The following is a 21,749-nucleotide window of genomic DNA, read 5'->3' as shown; positions in this document are numbered from 1 at the left end:
TTAAAGGTATGTTAATGTAATAAAAAATGTATTACTTTAGAAACTCTATATATAAAAGGTATTCAAGGAAATAAGGGATTTGAATATTATTTTTCTTCAAATGATCTGTAGAAGTATTTCAAGGATATTCTGTGCTATTTTTGGAGAACATTTAGGATTTGTATCCTCCTCCACACCCTCGTAGCACGGTTGCTTGGTAAGATGTTTTCGAATCGATAGATTTTCTTCTCGCAGCTGATGTAACATTCCTGGAAAATGTTTGGCCTGGGTCGAAGAGCAAAACACACTCCAGCTTATTTCTTGATAAAGAACACACCAAGACGTAAATATTGCACATAGATATATGTGAAGTTTCCAGTGATCGAAGGATCTTCGACTGGATTGGTGAATGTTCTAGTTGGATGAAGGCTCGTGGAATTCCAGAAAAATCCAGATTGGACGTTCGATATCAGTTGGGAGGGAAATTTTTTGGTGTTAAAGTTCATGGGGATGATAAAATTACGAAGGTAGTACGAGTAGTGACTGAGTTTGCTCCAGTGGGGAGTTCAAGCTTCTTGTATAATGGGGTATAAAAACGAATTGGAGTGCGACGAGCTGCTCGTAAAACTGAAATTTGCATTATACCAAAGGATCACGAGGAATGTTTCTCATGGATCCTTCAAAAGGACTGGGATGATGGATCGACTCGTAAACATCCCTTCTCGAGCCATTTTAAAGCCAGAAGAGTTTTTATTGCCTTTGGACAATTCGCATCTCTCCCAGGAGTTTCTCGAAGAAAACATTAAATAATAAACAAAAGAAAATAATTAAATTTTCTTCAATTTTAGTTTTTTGTTCTCTTTTAGCACACAGTACGAGGGATGAGCAGGAAGCAATACATTTAAGTAATACGAGTAAACGGAAAATTACTTCCTGGTTATACTTACTTGTATATAAGACTGTGGTTGTTGCGATGAGGGTGGGGGAGGGGGAAGAGGGCCTCCCGTTACCGCTGCATCCTGTTGGGGGGACGTTCGTGGTGGTTCTGAAAATAAAAGAATAGTTGATTTCTTGTCAAAGCTGATGGAAAAACCAAAGGAAATTCCACTCTAACGAGACAAAAACTAGATGAAAGAAAATTTGGAAGGGAGGAAAGGAAAAAGGAATTGGGAGTCACATGAGGCAAATCCATTTGACTCAGCCATCAGATTAGGGTGAGATTTTGGTGAACCAGTGATGAAAAAAGCTCTTGCTTCAGTGGAGGCAGATATGTGGCACAGGAATGTCCCTGCTCTTAACTTGACAACCTAATTTCGTGGGAAAAGCTGGCAAGCTTCGCTTGCAAGCTTGTCAGGTGATTAAAACTTCGAGTGTCACTTGGCTGTAAAGCTTCGAGGCTTCCTCTTCGTACTCTGTAATTTTCGGTCATTTTTCTTTTTCAGCCCCAACTCCAAAATTACCCCTTTAGCAAAATGCTCTTGTGTCCTCTTGCAAACCTCGGATCGACTTTTCCATCAATTTATGCTTGATTTTATCAATTGCAAATTATACAACTCTCTGATAAAGGCGTTTAAAACCTGAAACGAGTTTGTCGGGGCGAAAGTGATTAATCGAATGTTATTTGGAGATGGGGAAAGTTGTACGAAAGTGGAAGGTAGCGATTAGAAGTTGTCTGACCGATTAATTATCGAGGCTGAAGAGAGGGAGGGGAGTAAACAAGGAGGGAGAATGCATGGGGAATCACTGGTAGAATTAATTGTCTTACCCAGGGTACGGAAGACGATTGGCCGACTGCGAAACTTTTTGCCTGCTCTCACGGCTGTGACGACCAGTTGATATTGCGTGTCAGCCCTAAGGCCGCTTAAGGTAACCGCCTCGCTGTTTCCTGCGACCACCGCCACGACCCTGTAACTAACCACCTTTCTGTTTTGTTTCTGTATTTCATTTCATAAACTATTCTTCTACTTTCCCCATCACAGACACACTCTAAAAATTCCCGCGAAAATCATGCAGATTTTTTAATTATTCCATTATCCGACAATCCTTAGAACCTAGAGTCCTTTTTTCACTCTATTATATCTCTCTAATGGAATTTGGACAAAGTTTGCAGCAAACGAGACTGGAAATTTCGATTCATCAATATATATACATATATGTAGTCACGTCATAATCACTTGGGAACCTAGAAATTCCGTTATCTCCGTTTCCAACGTCGAGATCGATATTTCTGTGATCCCTAATGGCACCTCGACCATCCCACTGCGCGACTTAATGACAAAAACGCGCATCGAACTTCTCGTAAATAGCAGCAACCAAACTGTTTTTTTTATTCTTTTTTTTTCGTTTGCTCAACGACCCCTTAACGACAATTTAACGATTATCCATACCGATATATAAAGATGCGTATGAAAATTTTGCAATGAAATTACCACGTTAGCGCTCGGTGATCTTGATTTTCTGCTTGCGATCTATGGATCTTTATTATGATTTGGAAAATCCCTGGCAATTTACAAAAACTCCAAAATTTCTTCCGAAAATATGGAAATGTTACTCGTTAATGGTAGCAGTGAACGCTAAACACCGATTGGCTCTAGTCCCGTGACCACGTACTATTGCGGTAGGCCATTAATTTCAGGATGACCTTGACCTGAGATTTTGATGTCACACACTCACGGATCTCTTCCTTCGGCTCAAGTCCGCATCAATCAATCCACTTCCTCGCTTTTTCTTTCAGCCATTTCCGATATTCATCTGAATTAGTCTTATCTGAATTTTCCCATTAGAATCTCTATGTTCCTGCTCGAATTTTCTAGCAAAGCGTCTTTGACTGGCAGAGTCTTGTAAAAGGTGGACAAAATCTTTCCATTCTAGAGGTTTTATCAACCGCTCTATTGCAGTTGACCTTGGCCAGTAACCTTAACCCCTTGATGCAATTTTGCGCTATAGTCGGAGGATCAATGTTCTCCTCCCTCTTTAATATACCTACCTATATTTTATGCAACTATATATATATATATATATATATATTTATATATATAATATCTACACGACAACTTCCTCATTTACAATTCAACCCATTCTTATCACTCTCCACACGAAAAAAACTTTCCACAAAATTATTTCACTGGAATAAATTCTGTGCTTTCAACTACTCAACGTTCAATTACAGACATTAAAATTCATGTTTGAATTCCAATGCTTTATTTCTCTATTTTGTAACTTATTGTAAATTTATGTCGAAAGTTTGAATCACTCGTGACTCGATTTGCATAAAAATTTCATATACAGTTTCAACGATCTTTATCGAAATTTTTGCTTCGTCATTTTTTATTGACCAATGGACATGTATAACAATCATAGTTTGTAATTTTCCCAATTTTCCGGGTAAAGGAGAACTTTCTATCCCATTCCCGAGGGATCGTGGAATGTTCCGGTAATTTGTGGTAATTTATTGTACGTGCCAGTGCACAAATAGACTGTTGGCAACGGGAGAATGGGAGGGAGAGGAGAGACAGACGGATATTGAGTGAAAAAGGGAAAGAAGAGAGTGAGAGATAAAGTGAAAGAGAGAGAGAGAGAGAGAGAGAGAGAGAGAGAGAGAGAGAGAGAGAGAGAGGGAGAGAGGGGTGTCTGAGGATAGCCAGTAATAACGATGCGTCATGGATCCAAAGTTTCGCGGTGGTCACGTTCAGGGATCGACTTGATCTCGATCGTCGTACAATTCCTTCATTCTTCTGTATTGCCATAAAAATCCCACAAACACGTACCTGATCCTACAGCAAACCAAAAACTCACGAGAGATCCCTGAAAAATCTTTCTTCCAATTCGATCAATCATTAAAATAATAATTTCACTGAATTTCGAAAAGAACCATAGCTCTAATCTTGAGATTAAATGATGCACATTCGAGCTACTCGATGAAGCGATGAATTTCACAATGATTCATGATCCACAGATGTACCTGAAGGTGATTATTTTCACAAGACGTTTCTAGGGTACAGAGGCAAACTTATACACTCGTGTTTCTTACACTCAACTATTTGGCTTTTGTATATGTAATAGTAGTATTAAAAGCTTCAGCTACAATGGCCTACTTACAATTTTCAGTGCATGTAACGGATATGAGTGTAATGACTGACTTTAAACTCGTTTCACTGTTTTTCTAGCTCTCTGTTAGCAGTTGCTGATTTTTACTAATCGATTGATTTGGTTTGATGAAAATTCGAACAGATTTCAGCATGCCCGAATGATCAGTCGGTTCAAGTGCAAGAAATTGTTCTATCTGTCTCGCAATCTATTCTACTTGAATGATTTGTAAACGTGTGTGTATCTTGCTGTCTCATTCTTGTACAGGACATTCACTGGACGAGGTAAAATGTTCTGTCAACTAGCATCGTATGTATCAGTAGTTTAACACCAAGTTGCCATTTGCTAATTGCTGAAGACGTTCAAAAGCGAAATGTACCTGTCGTTGTGGCTCCTGTGCCGCAGAGAAATAACAAATTTCATTAATATCCACTTTCTTTGTCCTCCCAGTATCTTCATATATAATTCCACTTTTCCTTTTCTCAAATTCGACAATTTTTATTCTCCACAAAAACGGATTCAGTCGCGATTTTAAATCGTCTCTAGCTTTATTTATCGAAACTTTAACCTTTTGGCGAGAGACTGTTGAATCTCTTGCAGACAGTCAAGAAAACCAGAAAATATTGGCAACGTTCCATTATCGGAGAGACGCGAGTCGGAGGACAAAAATTTTCGGGAAAAAAATTTATATATATATAAATAAAGAGAAAGAGAGAGGCTAGTGTACGGTAAACATCTAGATGGTTTTAGTGAGCAAAGGAAAATTGTAATTATCGACACGCACCTGGCATCGGTTGGCTTATACGTCACGTCGTATTTTTCAATTTTCTCCACCTGACTCGTGCTCCAGGATACTCGAACTGACGTAGGGTTCAGGAACATCACCGTGATATTTTCCGGAACTCCAGGTATACCTGCCATCGAGCCTGAATAATAAAATTGCCAGATGTATTGAAATTTAATTGAATTCCTATATAGCTCTAGTGATCAAACTAGACAGAGAAGTCAGACACATTTGCAAAACTTTTTCAATTCGAAATGTACTCAATTCAAAAATTCCATTATACAACAGGACACTCATTCTCCACTAACTTTTTAATTAATTACCCTTGGCTTTTAATTACAATTATCATCCTTTACTTATTAATCTCAGTCACTAGGATTGACACTATATTCAAATAAACACAGAACAATTTTGTTAACCATTGTTTACAAGTGATTAAATTTTTCATTACAAGAATGAACAATATTTATTAATACAAAACATTTTGTTTATTGGTTTCAAGTACATAACACTGTTCATCGGTTGAATAATGGTTGACAAATTTGTCTCTGTGATAGTATCAATAGTTATTTAACAATATGAAACATATCATTAAAGAAGATCTTGTTATTATTTAACACGAATATTAATCCATGGCTTATTTATTAATTATTATTAGGTAACAAATTTTGCAATAATTCAGTGAGAAATTTGGTACTTTACCAACAAATCCAGCTCCTTGGAGGATTAGTATGGTGGCCCAAAGGACCATGCCGCCAGGATGGCGGACCAGGAATGGACCGCGTATCCTTCCGCACACGTGTCCAAATCCACTTCCGGTTCCTGCAGGAGCAGTCAGGCGTCTTCTGATCCCTTCTTCGAGAACATAAGAGCCACTTCCTCCACATGCAAATCACTCAGTGTCCTTAAATCTTCGTCCCATTCCCCTCACATCCTTCACTCTCGCCACTTCATCTTCACCGATCAAATCCTTCGCCCTCTCCCACCTCATCCTTCACTCCTGCACGGCCCTTCACACTCCTCGATTTCCAAATACGCTACCCTCCTCGATCGAGAACCTCCCCATTTCAGCTTCCAACCTGCAACAGTGAAAATTATTCATTGAAATCTACAAATTACACAGTTGCAATAATTTTCTTTTTCTTCTTCCTTCGAACAAGAATTATATTTTCTTAATTTAATCATTGACATTTTTCATACTTCTATACCACTGTTATCGTTGGCTTCAATCTCGACGAGAAAATTTCGCTAATGCAAACATTTTGACTCGTATAATCGTGTTAAAAGACAGAGTGTGTGAGAGAAATTCTCTCCCAGAGGGTTTATAAGTTTTATTTAGATTCGCTGGAAATGTATGAAAAAATCTGTTAGAGCTTGTAATGAACTTGACAAGAATGTAATAATTTTCACGCGAGGCAAAGAGTCATTTTGATATTATTAGTGTTTGAATTATACTTCTCTGAAAGTTTTTTAAGTAGCAAATGCAGGGTATTTTTGAAAAGATAGATAAACTTTTCTGACATTTGTGGGATATATAATAAAGTTCGAATTGCAAGGAGAAGCTTTGACGAGAAAATAAATGAAGGATACCACACTGATGATACTTGGATAAGATGCGAAGATAAATGAATTTTTGTATTATTGGTTTTTGCTATCGTTCAATTCGATCTGGATTTGTGTCAGAAAATTCGTAGAGACGGACAGTGAAATGCGTGATAATAAACGAGTAGAACGATTCTCGATTGTTGGGATTTTCAGTTTTTTATTGCACACTTTTCCAACGTCCTATTTCATATGACTTGATTGTGGAAAATTCGTGAAAATGGAAAACGACAGTAGCATGATAGAAAAAAACAGATTAAATACTAAAATACAAATATTCCTTCCATGTGTGTATGTGCATAAAAGGTGCTTACCGAGCTTTTCCAGTATGAAAGGTCTGGTATTGAAGAAAAATTGTTGTTCGTTGATTTTGATCGAAGTAGGAAAACTTGAAAATTACACAGGCACGATAAGAAAAGGATAGCTATTGAAATACAAATATTTCTTCATTGTTTACCACACTGTGTACCGAGCTTTTCCAGATTCTGAAAGCTCACGTATCCGAGGAAAATTTTTGTTCGTTGATTTTGATCAACATTGGAAAACTCGTAAAACTTGAAAATTACACAAACGCGATAAAAAAGGAATAGCTATTGAAATACAAATACTTCCTAATTGTTTACTACATTGTTTACCGAGCTTTCCCAGAGTCCGGAAGCTCTGGTATTCGAGGAAAATTTTATTTCACTGATTTTCATCAATACCGGGAAACTTGAAAATTACACAATTACGATAAAAAAAAAGGCCAGGTATCGAAAAAGAAATATTTCCTCGTTGTTTACAACAGTGTTTACCGAGCTTTCCCAGAGTCTGAAAGCTTTGGTATCCGAGGAAAATTTTTGTTCGTTGAGCTTGATTGATGTTGGAGAATTCGTGGAAGTGGCACGTGCGTGTTAGGAACGTAGTAGTAGAGTCGCGAGCGTTTTGGTGGTTGGCGCGGAGCTTACTGAGCTTTTCCGGATCGCGCTGAGCTTGCGCCTCGGTCATTCGGAGGCTCGTTTGCCAAGTAAAACACACCGATAAACACGCATACTGTGGTGAAATCTCCGGGACGTCGAGTCCGACAAATGAAGCACGCTGTTTACGCTATTCTCCCCTCCCCTTTCACTACCCACCCCTCTCATCCCTCCGAGTAATCCGGAATAACTCGAGCAGCAACGCTCTTCGACACAAAACGCCCCTCGCGAGATTCATTCACCATTCCCACCATTTTTACACAAGCAATTAGCCGCTTCGCTCGTCTCAAATGAACTTTCCGTACTTTCGCCACAATCCGACACTCAAAACAGAACTTAGCAAAGCTCTCAAGATTTAAACAAGCACGTCCACTTGTAATTATTAATCAAACAAATTATAACCGAACTTTCCATACTTCCGCGACAACCCGACACTCAAAACAGTTCCCAGCAAAGCTTTCAAGGTTTAAACGAGCACATCCGCTTGAAATTGTTAATAAAAATTTAAACCTGCGCTCCATAAAAAGAGCCAAGAGGCTGCTATAATGATTTAATAAAGTTTTTAATTACAGTGTTAATTCCCATTATTTTTACACAAACAATTATCTGCTCCGCTCGTTCCAACCAAACTTTCTATACTTTCACCACGACTCGGCTCTCAACGTAGTATCGAGCAAAGCTTCGAAGACTTAAACGAGCACACTCACTTCCAATTAATAATAAAAAATATATACCTGAGCTTCATAAAAAAGGGGCAAGAGGTTATTGTAATGATTTAGATAAAGATTTTAATTGCAGCATATAGAGCTGGTAGCATTAAAAATGGCGTGCCAGGGTAGCTAGCGCATAATAGCCAATGCAGTGGGAAATAATTTGAATCGTGGCACGAACGTGCAAGTAGAAGGAAGTCATTTTCATTCGAGGGCTCTATTGGTGACATTTAATACTCTCGATCACTTTTTCATCCCGATATTGCTATAAAAAACCAGGCAGATCACAAAAAGCTCGATTTATTCATCAGCTGCTGTAAAATAAGCAGTATAGCCTCAGACTCTTAAATAATCTTCACTGCATAGAACTATTTGTTTATCATTCTCGTTTTATGAGGACTAATTTCGTGGTGGTCTCTGAAAAAAATATTTATAAACCCCTTAATGACAATATGGACACTTAAAAAGAACTTCATCAAAGCTCCGATCAGTCCAGGCAACGATGGCTGACTGCAAAATTTGGGCCATGAACTTTTTGTAAGATTTTGATCGATGATGGTACATATGTACCCACTAAATAAATAAATTCGGCCCAAGTTATAACTTTGCAGTTTGACAGAAATGGGGTAGTAGGGAAATTTCGGTTAAAGATTTTCACAGCTGGCGAGGGATCGATACAGCATGTGCGAAAGGAAATGTTCATTTTAGAAGTTTGGGTAACTCTGTGTCAATTTGCTGAGTTTGCGTTTGACAAACCAGAGTCGACACAGATGTAAATGGATTTTGGAAACAATTTGTGGATTATCTTGCGTAAAACAACATTCTCTAAAATTTGTTTATGTATTCGGAATAACTTATATATCTCAAAATAAATATAGCGATGTTTGATAGGAGTTTGAAGGGTGAATCAATGGGAATTATCAGAGGAAGCACGTGTTTATTATTTTACACGTTGAATGAGCCGCCAGTCACTTACTTATTTATAAACTAAGCGAGGCCGACTGGTTCCAGCAGATTCTATCAAGCCGTTTAAATATAGCAGCTGCAGTCGAGAACCCACATACAGCATACGAAGCTTTTGTAACTTTGGCCAGAGAGAGAGAGAGAGAGAGAGAGAGGGTCTCGTGCCGAGTAACAATTCTCTATTCCAAAGAAATCTTCTAATTGCGCAATGTTTACATCATCCTCGCTCTAAAGCACCCCATCGTCTCTCAGGTTACAGCGAAGCTTTGAAAGTTTTTAATTTCAAAATTAATCTGAAGCTGTTGAAACTTCCCTTCAATATTATTCTCTTATGCAGGAAGCATTAAGTATGTATATATCTTTTATTAAGAAACAGTTATTAAAAAAATTTAATTATAGCTTCGATTTGACATTTGCCGTTCAGGAATCGTATTGGTTGGTGCTGAAAATTGAGGTCGTCGGGTGTAAAAAAGTGGGAAATGGCTTATCAACGTGACAGTGATAAAAACGGTGTGAAAAAGCCAGCTAGCTTGTCGCGTGGAGCCAATATCCCAGCAATCTTTCCTGGAACGACGAGTCTCGGGAAGACATATAGCTCTGACGTGATCACTTAAAACGTTGTGAGTTAACCATAAATTTTTACCACCAACTCCATTCAGAAGTCTGGAAAATCAGTGATTTACTCGACCTGCTTGAAATTTCAACCAAATTTTTTGCAGTTTGAAGAAAAAATAAAGACTGAGAATTATTAAAAACCACGCAAATATAGCACGAGAAAATAATTTATGTTACAAAGGCGATTTGCCAAGACATTTTTGCACTTTAATATGGAAATTACGGTTCCACGTGTGCGATAAATAATTCTGTCTCTTCGAAATCACTGACTGTTCCAGACAGGTACTGTAATTTTATATCCATTATTTTATCGAATCGTTTGATCCTCTTTTAAGATTCTATTTTTCTCTTTGATGTAAAGAAGAAGTATATACATATAGCTGAAATTAACAAGATGACAGAATTCTTCAGGCAACAATTGTAACGTTATAAGAGTGTGTTGTAAAATCTATCAAAATTGCAATTAAAAGTATAGACCAAGCAAAAATGATATGAACTTTGTTATTTAAAACCGACACTGCTATTATATATATATATATATATATAACCTTCCCCCACTCGACGTTTCAGCAAAAGTTCATGAAACACTCATTCCTTCAGGACTCTTAATTTGATTGGCGATAAAAAAATAAGCTGACCAAGTATCCGATTGTACATATTTTCTTATCGACGTTTCTCCAGTTGTCGGAGAAATTGCATGGTGATAGACACCTAATTAAAATTTTGAAATAATAAACTGACTCGTGTAAAATAGAGAGGGAAGCTTCATCCATCAATTTTACCCATTGACAAGGTCAATTATTTGGACTCCTGCCACATGAATGAATCGATTCTGACAAATTGTAGTAATTTTTAAGAAAGTCATCCTTGAATTTCCAAACAACATTTTATCTCTCTAATTTGGACACTAATTGTCCAAATGACGTTTATGATTTATCGCGTACAAATTTATGCTTTTCAAAGTAGCTAGTTTCTTCAGTGATTTTAATAAAAATTGATTGATCTTACGATGCGTCAGAGAGAGAGAGAGAGAGACTAGCTTACACGCGGTGGAACGTAAAAATTTTAACGATCGTTGCTTGGCCGTAATTTTCGTTTAAACGACAGCAAAATTATATACGAATTAGTTATGCACAGTTGCAAATGAGATCGACGAGAGATAATATACACTGCACGCTAGAAATGTTGCTCGCGTAGCTATTCGCCCCAGCACGCATGCGAGTTTTAATTGTTCCTGCTGCACAGTGTATCTGCGTGAATTGGGTTACACGGGAATTCGCCGAACTTCGATAAATGTACCATGGGATGCAAATGCCGGATCTTCGCTTGTTATCATTCATGAATCATTAATGCAATTTAATTTCTGACCTCTCGTGTACTTCGTCAGTTATAAGCTCTCTTGCGAATCTGGCTGCAGCTTTTCAGAAATTTGCAATGTAATTTTAATATTCTTAGATATATATATATATATATTATTTTAATGGACTATAATTTCACAGAAATCTCATTACACTATTTCAACCGATTTAATTTAATAAAAGAAAATTACTAGTGAGAAAATTCCACAGAGGATCTCTCTCATTTAATTCTCTCAACGATATCCGGATTCGTATTTCTCGGTGCCTTTTCGTCTCACGGTTGGAAGGCTGCTGGCAAAAATCAAGCTTTACGTGAAATCAGTTCCGTAATAGAACGACTGTCTACCATTTACTCTGACGACTTCCTGTTCGTAGTGTATTAACCCTCTTCGAGCTGGAGAAACTTGTAGCTTTGGCCTTGTAACGTTCAATGACTCGGAAAAAATCGAGAAATTATGCATCTCCCACCTTACGAATACAGCAGTCTTACATATTATTTGCTCGATTCCCTTATCGAATCAATGAAACTACTTTCCAATTGGGGAATATCCAAACTTGATAAACCAACTTTCGCAAACTTTATACATATAACTCTGGGAATTGAATTATCTAAATTTAGCCAAAGTCCATACGAGTGTTTCGTCGAATGGAATATCGATTGGGTTCTATTTAAAAATTTGCAAGAAGAATATAATAATAATATTAACAAAAAAAAAGCTAAGCAGAGTGGAATTGCAGGTTTTGGTATTTTAATATTCTCCTGCAGTAAATGGTGGTACCACTTTGAAGGGAAGACAAGCTTCTTGGCATTTTCGTGTGGCCAAACTAAATTGCTGCAGGTAGTCGAGCCATAAAAGTATTGCGAAACATTTGTACTTGCCGAGTCAATTTTGCACCGCGGACGACCCGAATGTCGCGCATAGGTCGAAGGTGAATCACGCTATCTCAAACATTCAAAGGTATTCGTTAAATCCCTAGTCATGCTATTCAGAATTTCATCTTTTTTTTCACTGCTTGTCCAGCCATTCGATTATAACGAAGAGAGTAAACTCGACTCCTTTCATAATTAAAAAAAGAAAAAAGAACAATCGAATCTATATTAAAAATTCGTGCTAGATTATTAATTTCATTCACTCCACGAGAGACTGAGCGAAGCATCTCGAGGGTTCTCGGTGTAAAACCTCGCAATTCCAGAAATTATCGACCCGACCCGTTCTTCGTCGGCTCTGCGAATTCAATTTTTACGATCGAGAGATAAAATATAATCTCGAGTAGACTGGGCTCCATTCTAGATGGTTTTTTTTATAGCACAGCTGAGAGGATTAATCCAGGATGGACTTCCGTGATTGCACTTTTCTCCTCCAGAAGCCGAAACAGTGACGTAATCCTTGAACTTTGTCGTCTTGCGAATTACCGCTTCGTTAATAATAATATACGAAAAACGAGTAATATTTGCAGTATAATTTGCTTTCAGAAAGTAGTAAAAATTGGTTAAGTGGAAATAATAAATACTTTGTGGAAAATAGCGATGATATATGAATTTTTCCAGTTTCTAACAGAAATTTTATACCATAACACTATTTGATTAACAAGTTGCATGCAAACCTTTAATATAGCTGCTATTCAACTCAGTAAAATTTCTAGTATTTCATTACTTCCCTGGGTTACCCTCGCCAACACGATAAATTTTATAGGAAATTTCTTCCTGCGTAAAAAAAAAATACAAACGAAGTAACTATAGGGAACCCGGAAAACAAGCTCATGAACCTTTTTATATTGTCCGTAAGCGGAAACTGCGCGTGTCAACAGTTTTTACTACTTTATGCCCCGTTCCGACTTCTCCGCTTTATTATAGCCATAAGTGTGAGACACTTCCCGATCTAATTGTGCGACGAAAGCGCTCGTGAAAATGCGCAAGAAATCCCTCAATGAATCTGTAAGAAACAAAAGTATCGCAGGAAAACTATTCTAGGCATTGTTTGACTCTATTGACTCGTACTACTTAATATGCTTTTTAATACTTTTGTCAATGAAATAACCGCCATTTTTCTTCCTCAAGATAACACATTTCTGTAATTAATCGTATCAATGAGAAAAATAATTATTTTATTGAAATTAATCATTCTTTGAAGAGTCTTATTGAAATTATATATTTAGCATTAAAAAATGTTGATTCAAAGATGGGTAAAATTTTATTTGAATAATTTTTATTGATTTCTATTATTCAAATTTATGAAAACTACGTAAATTATTTCATTGGGACTATTCGATGCATGCTTTATTCGATTCAAGTAATTACTGTTCTATACAATGGCTAATGATATCATTGGAAAGTTTCCATTTCGTGATTTCAATGAATGAACGACGACGAAGCGTTGCTGGGAGTAAAAGACAATTTTTGCAGTTTGCTGTAGCCTGGAAATGGAGAGGAGAAGGGGTAGAGGGAGAGGCTGATACTTGGTGAATGGTCATAAAAACATAGCCAATAACTTTATGTTCCTATTAAACGAGCGTCTGTAATGCGAAATTTCAGTGGGAGGCCATTTGCAGTAGTAAAAGCAACAAACGGTCAGACCAAATGTTTGTTGAATGTTCCACGGGCGAAAGATGCGATTGGGTGGGTTAGAGACATACTTCCGGTGGATCGTGTAGTATCACATTTTTCCTGATCAAAATACTCAATTACTACCCTCCTACTTTCTTATCAAATAGTGCCCTTCTTGACCACGTGTTATTCATTTTAGTGCCTCGCTGTGAAAAAAATAGCAATATCGAATAAATCTTGATTAAATAATCTGCCTCTGAATCCTAAATCTAATTTTCATTTTAAAATTCAATGGCAATAATCATTGAATTGAGGTAAAATTATTTTTTCAGTGAAAATTAACAGGTACAACTTTAAAGTTATTTTATTTTTGTGCCTAGTGATCACTCGTCTACTTTTTCCTTGACTCTTCTACTTCAATATTTTCATCTCTCGTGTTTTTTTAATTTTCTGTGTATTGCCCCTCACATCAATCGAAAATCAACGAGAATATATATTTTTTTTGTATGAACTGGAAATGTCAACAGCATCTGCAGATGGTTGACTATAATCTCACGACGATCCCGTAGAACCATCTGTAGATATATATATTTTAGAATTGATTTCTTTTTGTCAGTACTCACGAAAAAACTAAATAGAGAAAAATTTTTTAGCTAATGTATACAATTTTTCTTTATAACAGTGAGTAAAATTAATTGATACAACAAACCATTTATTGATATAACGAAAAGTTCATTATTTAACAAACATATTCGTTATGTCAATAATTTGTTCATTTTATCAATTAATTTTGTTGTGTTATAACGAAAAGTTGTACATTAGCTGAAAAATGTTTCTGAGTGTACATATGAAATCGTTGAATGGTAGGGAATTCAGTCGTTGCGAAAAAGTCATAAAAATGATACAGTGAGCATCACCTTGTAACAGAAAATAATATACTGAGAAAAAGTGAGTAAAGTAGAAAGAAAGTTTTATAGTTGAAGATAAAAATATTGCCTCGTCGTTACTGAGATTCCATAAAAATTGATTCCGTCCATTGAAATTTCATTTTGTCTGAAATATCAAACGTGATAAATGGCAATGTGAAATTCTCTCTCATGAGTTTTCGCCATATATTTTCCAATTTCTTTCGCTTGACTCGAAGGTTCCTAAAATTTTCTCGTAAGTTTGCCAAAAGTTTTGGATTTGTGAGATCGGAAGTGGAAAAGGTGAATTCTTGGGAAAATGAATGAGGCCATTGGTATTTCAAGATGCAAAGGGAGAAGTAGGTCTTTCCATTGCAAAAAGGGATGCTGCGATGGTTCACGAAAAGACGAAGCCGTTCTTTTCCTCGACCCACAAAGCCCCCAGGGCTTGACAGTTTTTAAGTTCCGAACCTGACTCGACTCGTCTCACTCCCACCCCCGAGGGAAATAATAAAGTAACCAGAGACACGTGTTCGATAACAACCTTCTTTTTCTCCTTCTCATTTCTCGTTTCTCGAAACAATTAAAAGCACCGACCAAAGTTTCTCAACTAAAAGATCCAGGCACGACCAATATAATTATATCGTGAAACGAATCTCAATAACTACTTATCGAGTACCGTGTAACACTCCAACTAAAATAAAAAAAATAACACTTTGCACTTAATGAAAAAATTATAATACAAAAATATCGACAGCTACTGAATTATTAATAGAATTCAAAGAGCGAAGAGTGAAAAATAAAAGTACCGTGTATGAAAAAGCTTGAAGCATAAACGAAGAACTGAATCAGTTGAAAATTTATTATCCTTATCCTACATTTTCTTTTTCCATCGCACAAGTGGGCTTTCATCTACCACTATATCCAATACAGTCGAGTATTTTCGTGGGAGAAAATAGGTCAATCCTAGAGCCCATTGTCCGGGTCTCTCTATAGAAAATTCTAAGCTAATGGTACTCGTCGAGTATTAGTTTGCTTGTTTTTAACTCTCCCCTACCTTTTTTTCCTCGCCCCAAAAAACGTCTGATTTTTCATTGACCCAATCTCCTTATCGTTTCGGGTATAGCCAGAAAAGGATATGAAGGAGAACAAGAATACGTGAGTTTGGATTGAAGAGATCTAAGCATATCCCCTGATGGTACTTAAGATGTAAGCCATACGTGCTCGCTGACTATTCATACGCCTTGGGCCAATTTCATGTACAGGTATTATTATCATCCCCCAACAATACTTGCTGTATTCTTCTCTAACGCAAAATTGCAGTATTATCCTGCTGGCAAAGCTCCCAAGTTGGGTTACGTAAAACGAATCGTGGATCATCTTGGTATATATAGCAGGAACATTCCCACACGGTGAGATAAACCATAATACAATACGATCCAAAGATCTCCAAATAGAGTCGAATCCGAGAATCCTCTGGCAGATTCAAAGAGATTCATCGTTAATTTATTGGTAAATCCATAAATTTCTATGAATAAAGTATAAGTCTTCTTTTTAAAATAAGAGTCCTCTATTTTTGGGTTCATGATAGGTTTTGCATTCGAGATGACTGGTTAGGTAGGGGTGAATTTCGATAAATCGATTGCGGAGTGGACAGTGACTGGAATATAATCTGTCGAGGGATGAGATTACCATTCGCTGGCGTTCGATTATGTAAATTAGGCTACATGCCGTGCAGGCCTCGCTCCTCTTTAAATAATGAAAAATGCCAAGGAAGGGAATCGCGGGGGTTGCGAGCAGTAGAATACAGACTGATAAATCAGACAACTAAGTTTTTGCTAGAAGATATTAATTAGGAGCTTTGTGGCATGGATTAATGGAGAATAGAAGGTAAAAATACCTAGAAAAATGTGAAGACATATTGAAGATATGTGGGAGAGTACGGAGAGAAAAATGAGATAGAAGGATCAAGTAGTATAATCAATATAGAGGACGTCGATATTGAAAATGTGTGAGATGATAATGGGGGCAGGGTCGAGTTAGAGGCGACCTTTGTTGTTGTAGTTAATTAGATACACGATAATTCTAAAGCATAAAAAACCCTAATCTGACTCTTGTATGAGCATTATAAAGGAGCAAATAGCTCCAATTACGTAAAAGTTGCGTTAGTTATATAGCTATGCACTCCAGGGAGACTCGCTTTGATGTAAAAATATCATTATCAAGGCAATTCCAGTACTATTGTGCAATGGCAAATCCGTCTAATTAACTAACATCATTAATTTGCTTTACAGTGTAGTTTACACCCTTCTTTTTTTAATTTTTTTAATGCAAAAAACTATTTTGCACAATTTTCACAAGCTTGTTCAATTCACAGCGTTGGTTATTCCAATGAAATTCTCATGTATTGTGTGATTCCAATTGTCGAGGTTTAGGCTTAAAAGGGATTACGTGCACTAATAAGTCTGCATTCGGTATCTATGAACTGGAATAAGACTGATTCTACGAATAACAAAATATAGTAATACTGCATACAGTGAAGAACAGATTAGAGTACGTTACAAGATTAAAAACTGAGGCAAGCTAATTTGTTAAATTGTAAAATAAACTGGAAGGATTTTCCCTACGTGTTTCCTAATTGGACAGGTATATATTTAAATGGATGACTGGGCGAAGGATAGAAGGAGCATGGTTAATTAATTTTACATTGCATATCTATGAATTAAAAGCTGAGGCAAGCTAATTTGTTAAATTTGTGAAATAAAAATGAAAAAGTTTTCTTACGTGTTTCCTAATTGGACAGGTAGATATTTAGATGGATGATTGTATGAAAAATTGCAAGAGCGTGATTGTTGAATTTTAGACTGCATATAGGTATAGTTTTGTTAGTGTTAACTTAAATGTATTGAATTGATCAATCAATCAATCATTCACGACCAGTGCAACCTCATCGATCTCCAATAATTTAACTGCGCGAGCAACCGTCCTCACGTAACCTTCTGTTTCCTGAACAATTACGTGGAATATCAATTACACAATAACGCAAATACAAAGGTGATTATAATGAAATAATTTTAACAATTAGACCCTTGCCTCGACAATAACCTCGAAACGTAACACGTCATCGTTTTATTGATCCATGAGAAGCTGAAAATGTTACCTTGGAGTTTTCATTGTATTTTATATCTTTGAAGCGATAATTAATTAGCAAAAATTATCTGCAAAAATGATTAAAACCAGAAATATCGAATATTTCGAAATCACAACGTTAATTATCGAGCTGAGAGTTTCTCTTACCAGGAAACGAGAGACACTGAGAGATTGGGAGTAATTAGAATTTATCTTAATGGCAGGGCTGAAATAGAAGCGTTTTGCAACTTGGGAGCAGACGTTGCGTAAATAAAATGACAGACAAGAAAGACGAGGATTGGGATTCTCCTGCGCAACAGGAAGGAGGGATGCAAATAGCGAGAGGAAATTACTGGTAGATCGTTCCACTCGTGAGCCAAGCTGACTATAGAAATAACGAAAGGCAGAGTTTTTATTTGCAAAATGACAATTCTCTTTAGGTAGAGATGTCTGCGAATCAGCAAAGTTTCAAATTACTCGATTGTAGGGTTTACTGGAATGAGATAGAGATAAGAGAAGAGAGAGAGAGAGAGAGAGAGAGAGAGAGAGGAGACTGGGCAAAGAGCATTTGGATCTCGAAATAAAGAAGATAAATCGAATCGTGGAAAGTACGAGACTGAGAATAGAGGAAGAAAAAGCAGCTTTGAGGTAAAAGCAAAAAAAAACTTGATACAATTCTCGTATAATCATTTTAAACAAGAAAAATGTGGTCCATTAATATTTAAAAAAAGAAATCATTCGAGGGGGTTTATCAGAGGGGTGATTCCAGTTAAGTCTGATAAACACTGGCCCATATTTCATTGGGAGAGCTTTATTCACACAGGGGTTATTGTATATATATATACATAACTATACCCCCAGGAGAAGAGATGGCATAGGATACTGTCATTTAGCAGATTTCCTTCTCGTATTACAAGCCCCGCGAATCGTTGGAAATCTTAAGCCAGTCATAAACAGCTGACTGGAGGCTTAGCCCGAAGAGCTAAGTGGGGTGATGAGTGTGGTGCCATATTGTCTGGAGAGAGAGAGAGAGAGAGAGAGATCTGGAAGCTGCAGATTCCACTCGTTGATGCTGCGGAATGTTGAATTTCGTCTCCAAGGAGATGGCACGTGCCAACACTCGTTCAGGGTGCATCGCAGAGTTAAATACACGAAAAACCACCCCCAAACCGATTCGTTTTCGCCACTTTACCTCCTTTCTTCTGGCGCGATCAATCTTTCTCACACTCTCACCCCGAAACACCCTCGGCCATATTTCTTCAATGAACCAAATCCCAAAATTAACTCGTTGCACTGTCAGACTTATTTAAAGCCGCACTACTAGCCAAAGTCATACTAATTATTGACCGTTACTACTGAAATTTTAGAAAAATTAAATTCCAGAGAAGAACAGGAAGATCGAGCTAACGAGAGTGGTTCACGGTTATTTTCCAGAATGTTTCCGACGAACGTTTCGAGGTGGAAATGCGAGAAGGAAGCAATTAAGCTGCGTGGTGGGTTTGCATTTCGAGCCAAGCGAATCTTCTCAGGCGTCCCGCGTCGATTATTGGGCAGTTATCCGTTCCCGCAGGGATCGCAGCTTAATTACAGGATAGGATTACCTCGCATTCAAATTCGTTAATAAATATCGCTCCGTACTACACGAAGTCATGAACGATATAACAAACTCAATGTGAAAACCAGTCTCCCCTGTTTCTCCATGCAAAATAGCTAATCGTGACCTTCATTTATCTTCCAGCACGAGAGACCACGCGCAAATAATACTCTCCCCTGCGATTAAAGAGAAATCGTCCGTGAGCACTGGCGAAAATTAATTTAACGTAAATTTAAAGCTGCTATCGAATTTGAGGCTCCGATCAGACGAAAAAAATAACATTGGCGAAAAAAACATTGAATGGATCCGATGCGTTGCTGTTGAGGATAATAAAATTAGCATCGTATTATCATAATGAGGCGACCTTGAATTTAACGCAAGTGTACTGCGCTAGTCAGGAGCAGCTAGCCAGTGATTAATTGTGCTGGCGAGATCAAGGCTGCCCTAAATTAACTCTTGGAGTTTGCTTCGAATCAGAATAAATACCATTTTGCACTATCAAAGAATTCAAACTATTTGCAATAGAGAAATAATTTTCTTTGAATCTACTTTTTGTTGCATATTAGAAAATATGAGTACGACACAGAAGATATTAAAAAAAGACGACAATTTAGTTATAAGATAAAATAATAACGATATTTAAATTGTGTAATTTTGCATAATATGTTGCAGCAGGATTGGTTACTAGGACAAGTGAATAATTTATTATCGTGGGCATTGTTGCAGGGTGCATAAAAGACGCGTTTATGTTAGCCCATGCTTTGAGCTTTACCTCTGTTGACCATTATTCACAAAAGCTACAGGATAAATCCTGTCCTATCGGGCTTGTCAAGGGTTCCTTTTTGTCCCCGAGTCAGAAATGCCTTACAAAAGCCTCGAGACAACACAAACTTTACGCGTTAAGGTGTTCAGGACACTATTCGTTAGCTGCGAAACCCTCGTACTCCTTTTTCGACGTGGAATTACAACTCTTCAAGATCTAACGCAATTTCGCCCTGGTCGCCACGGCCACAAATTGGACCAATCAGACCTAGAAGCCTCCTGATAAGAATTTATGGCTCAGAAATTATTGGACTTTTACCGCCACGCCGAGCAATCACCTCGAGAAATCACGAAAAGATACGAACGGGCAGAAATTATTGATTCGTACTACTGAAGACTTAATTAAACTTACAAAAACGTCGCTCTGCGATCAATCCTCGTTAAACAAATATAATTACGGGTGCTAAAATGCTGTTATCGAACACGTTGATTGAACCTCATCGAACGAATATCGCCATACTCGCGATGTTATATACATATTCCAAGCGAGCAATCGTTCCTTAATGGTGGAAATCATGATAATGGATGAAAAGGGGCGTCAAATTATTGACTCTTACCACTGAAAACGAAAAAAAAATCAGGTAAACGGACGGTTCCTTTACAATTTTAATTCCTTGCGTGACATTATTTTACATAATGTGTAAATTCGATATGGATAATGTCACTAGGATACATGCACAGCAAAATTACTCCAATGGCAGGGGTTTACGGTACTTTGTCCGGGTCGATATAGTATCGATTGGTTGTCCACTTTGGCGGTGTAACGCGTACCAACGCTCTATTCCATATAACTGGAAGAGTATGACCTCGTGAAAAGCAACAACGCTATATACAGTTTCTCTCTCTGTGCCACGCCACTCGACGCCATGTGGCATGCGACAACTGGGACATTGCTACGTCAGATTGCCATTATAACACGTTTCGCAAAAACCAGAAACGAGGATACGACACGATCTCGACCCGATCGAATACCACCAGAAATTCATCCACTTTTGTTTCATGCATTGACCTTGAAAAATTAAATCCTCGCGATCTAGCCAGCTCCTGGTGTATAGATATAGGAACGTGGTTCCTCAGGCACGCAGATTGTTATCGTTTAAAAGAGAGCAATAAATTCCGGAAATACAGCACTTCGTGTCACGAATATGCATATTATTAACTGAATAATTCTGTTTCTATGAAATTTTTAACGACCCCCGAATAAGGTCACCGTTAGATTTCCATTATAACCAAATCTCAGGGAGCAATAACCCCAATTGCTTAGATGGCAAAGTCTCGGGTTAGTACGTAAATTCTAATTGAAATAAGTTTCTACTTTGTACTGTGTTCTGTGGTGATGCATTTAAACATGTGCCGCTTCCCTGCATCAGCTTAATGCATGGAGAACTGTGGTAGTGGGAGGGGAAGCTATTTGCATGACCATACCTAGACAGCTAAGTAATGAGTTCTGTTTTCGCAAACGTAGCAATATGATAATCAGACGAAACTCATGTTCTCCAAATAACATTTAATAATCCACAAAAAACTATTAAACAATTTCCATTTAATTTAAAGTTACTACGATTAAAAGTTCAATTCTCGTTATTCGTTCGCAGTTCAGTGAATAATTCTTAAAAGACAAATGTGAGAAAAAATGTCTCTGTTAGTTTAACAAAAATTCAACATCTCTGATAAGTGGGTGAAAAATTGCAAGCAATTAAT

General features: G+C 37.3%; 1 protein-coding gene across 11 annotated transcripts in view; it reads right to left on the bottom strand.

Moving 5' to 3' along the window:
- LOC136776718 (uncharacterized) overlaps window positions 1–21,749 on the bottom strand; it is a 45,178-nt gene that overhangs the window by 11,684 nt on the left and 11,745 nt on the right. For 5 of the 11 annotated variants that reach the window (XR_010823128.1, XM_066732481.1, XM_066732480.1 and 2 more), the window contains exons 3-7: window positions 5,552–5,928; window positions 4,850–4,991; window positions 4,445–4,459; window positions 1,745–1,890; window positions 927–1,024 (exon numbers count right to left, since the gene is read on the bottom strand). Coding sequence is in view for 10 of the 11 variants with exons in the window: in XM_066732481.1 (XP_066588578.1) it covers window positions 927–1,024; window positions 1,745–1,890; window positions 4,445–4,459; window positions 4,850–4,991; window positions 5,552–5,600 (450 nt within the window). In the remaining variant the exon portion in view is untranslated. Of the gene's footprint in view, window positions 1–926; window positions 1,025–1,744; window positions 1,891–4,444; window positions 4,460–4,849; window positions 4,992–5,551; window positions 5,929–6,765; window positions 7,372–21,749 lie in introns of those variants that run through there. The other 6 variants (XM_066732486.1, XM_066732487.1, XM_066732484.1 and 3 more) reach the window with 6 other exon arrangements.

This window comes from Prorops nasuta, unplaced genomic scaffold (genome assembly GCF_024137725.1).
Source record: "Prorops nasuta isolate Cenicafe-Biocafe unplaced genomic scaffold, Cenicafe_Pnas_1.2 PNAS00010, whole genome shotgun sequence".
In the NCBI taxonomy this organism is placed as follows: Eukaryota; Metazoa; Arthropoda; class Insecta; order Hymenoptera; family Bethylidae; genus Prorops; species Prorops nasuta.
This window is presented reverse-complemented; position numbering and strand designations above follow the sequence as displayed.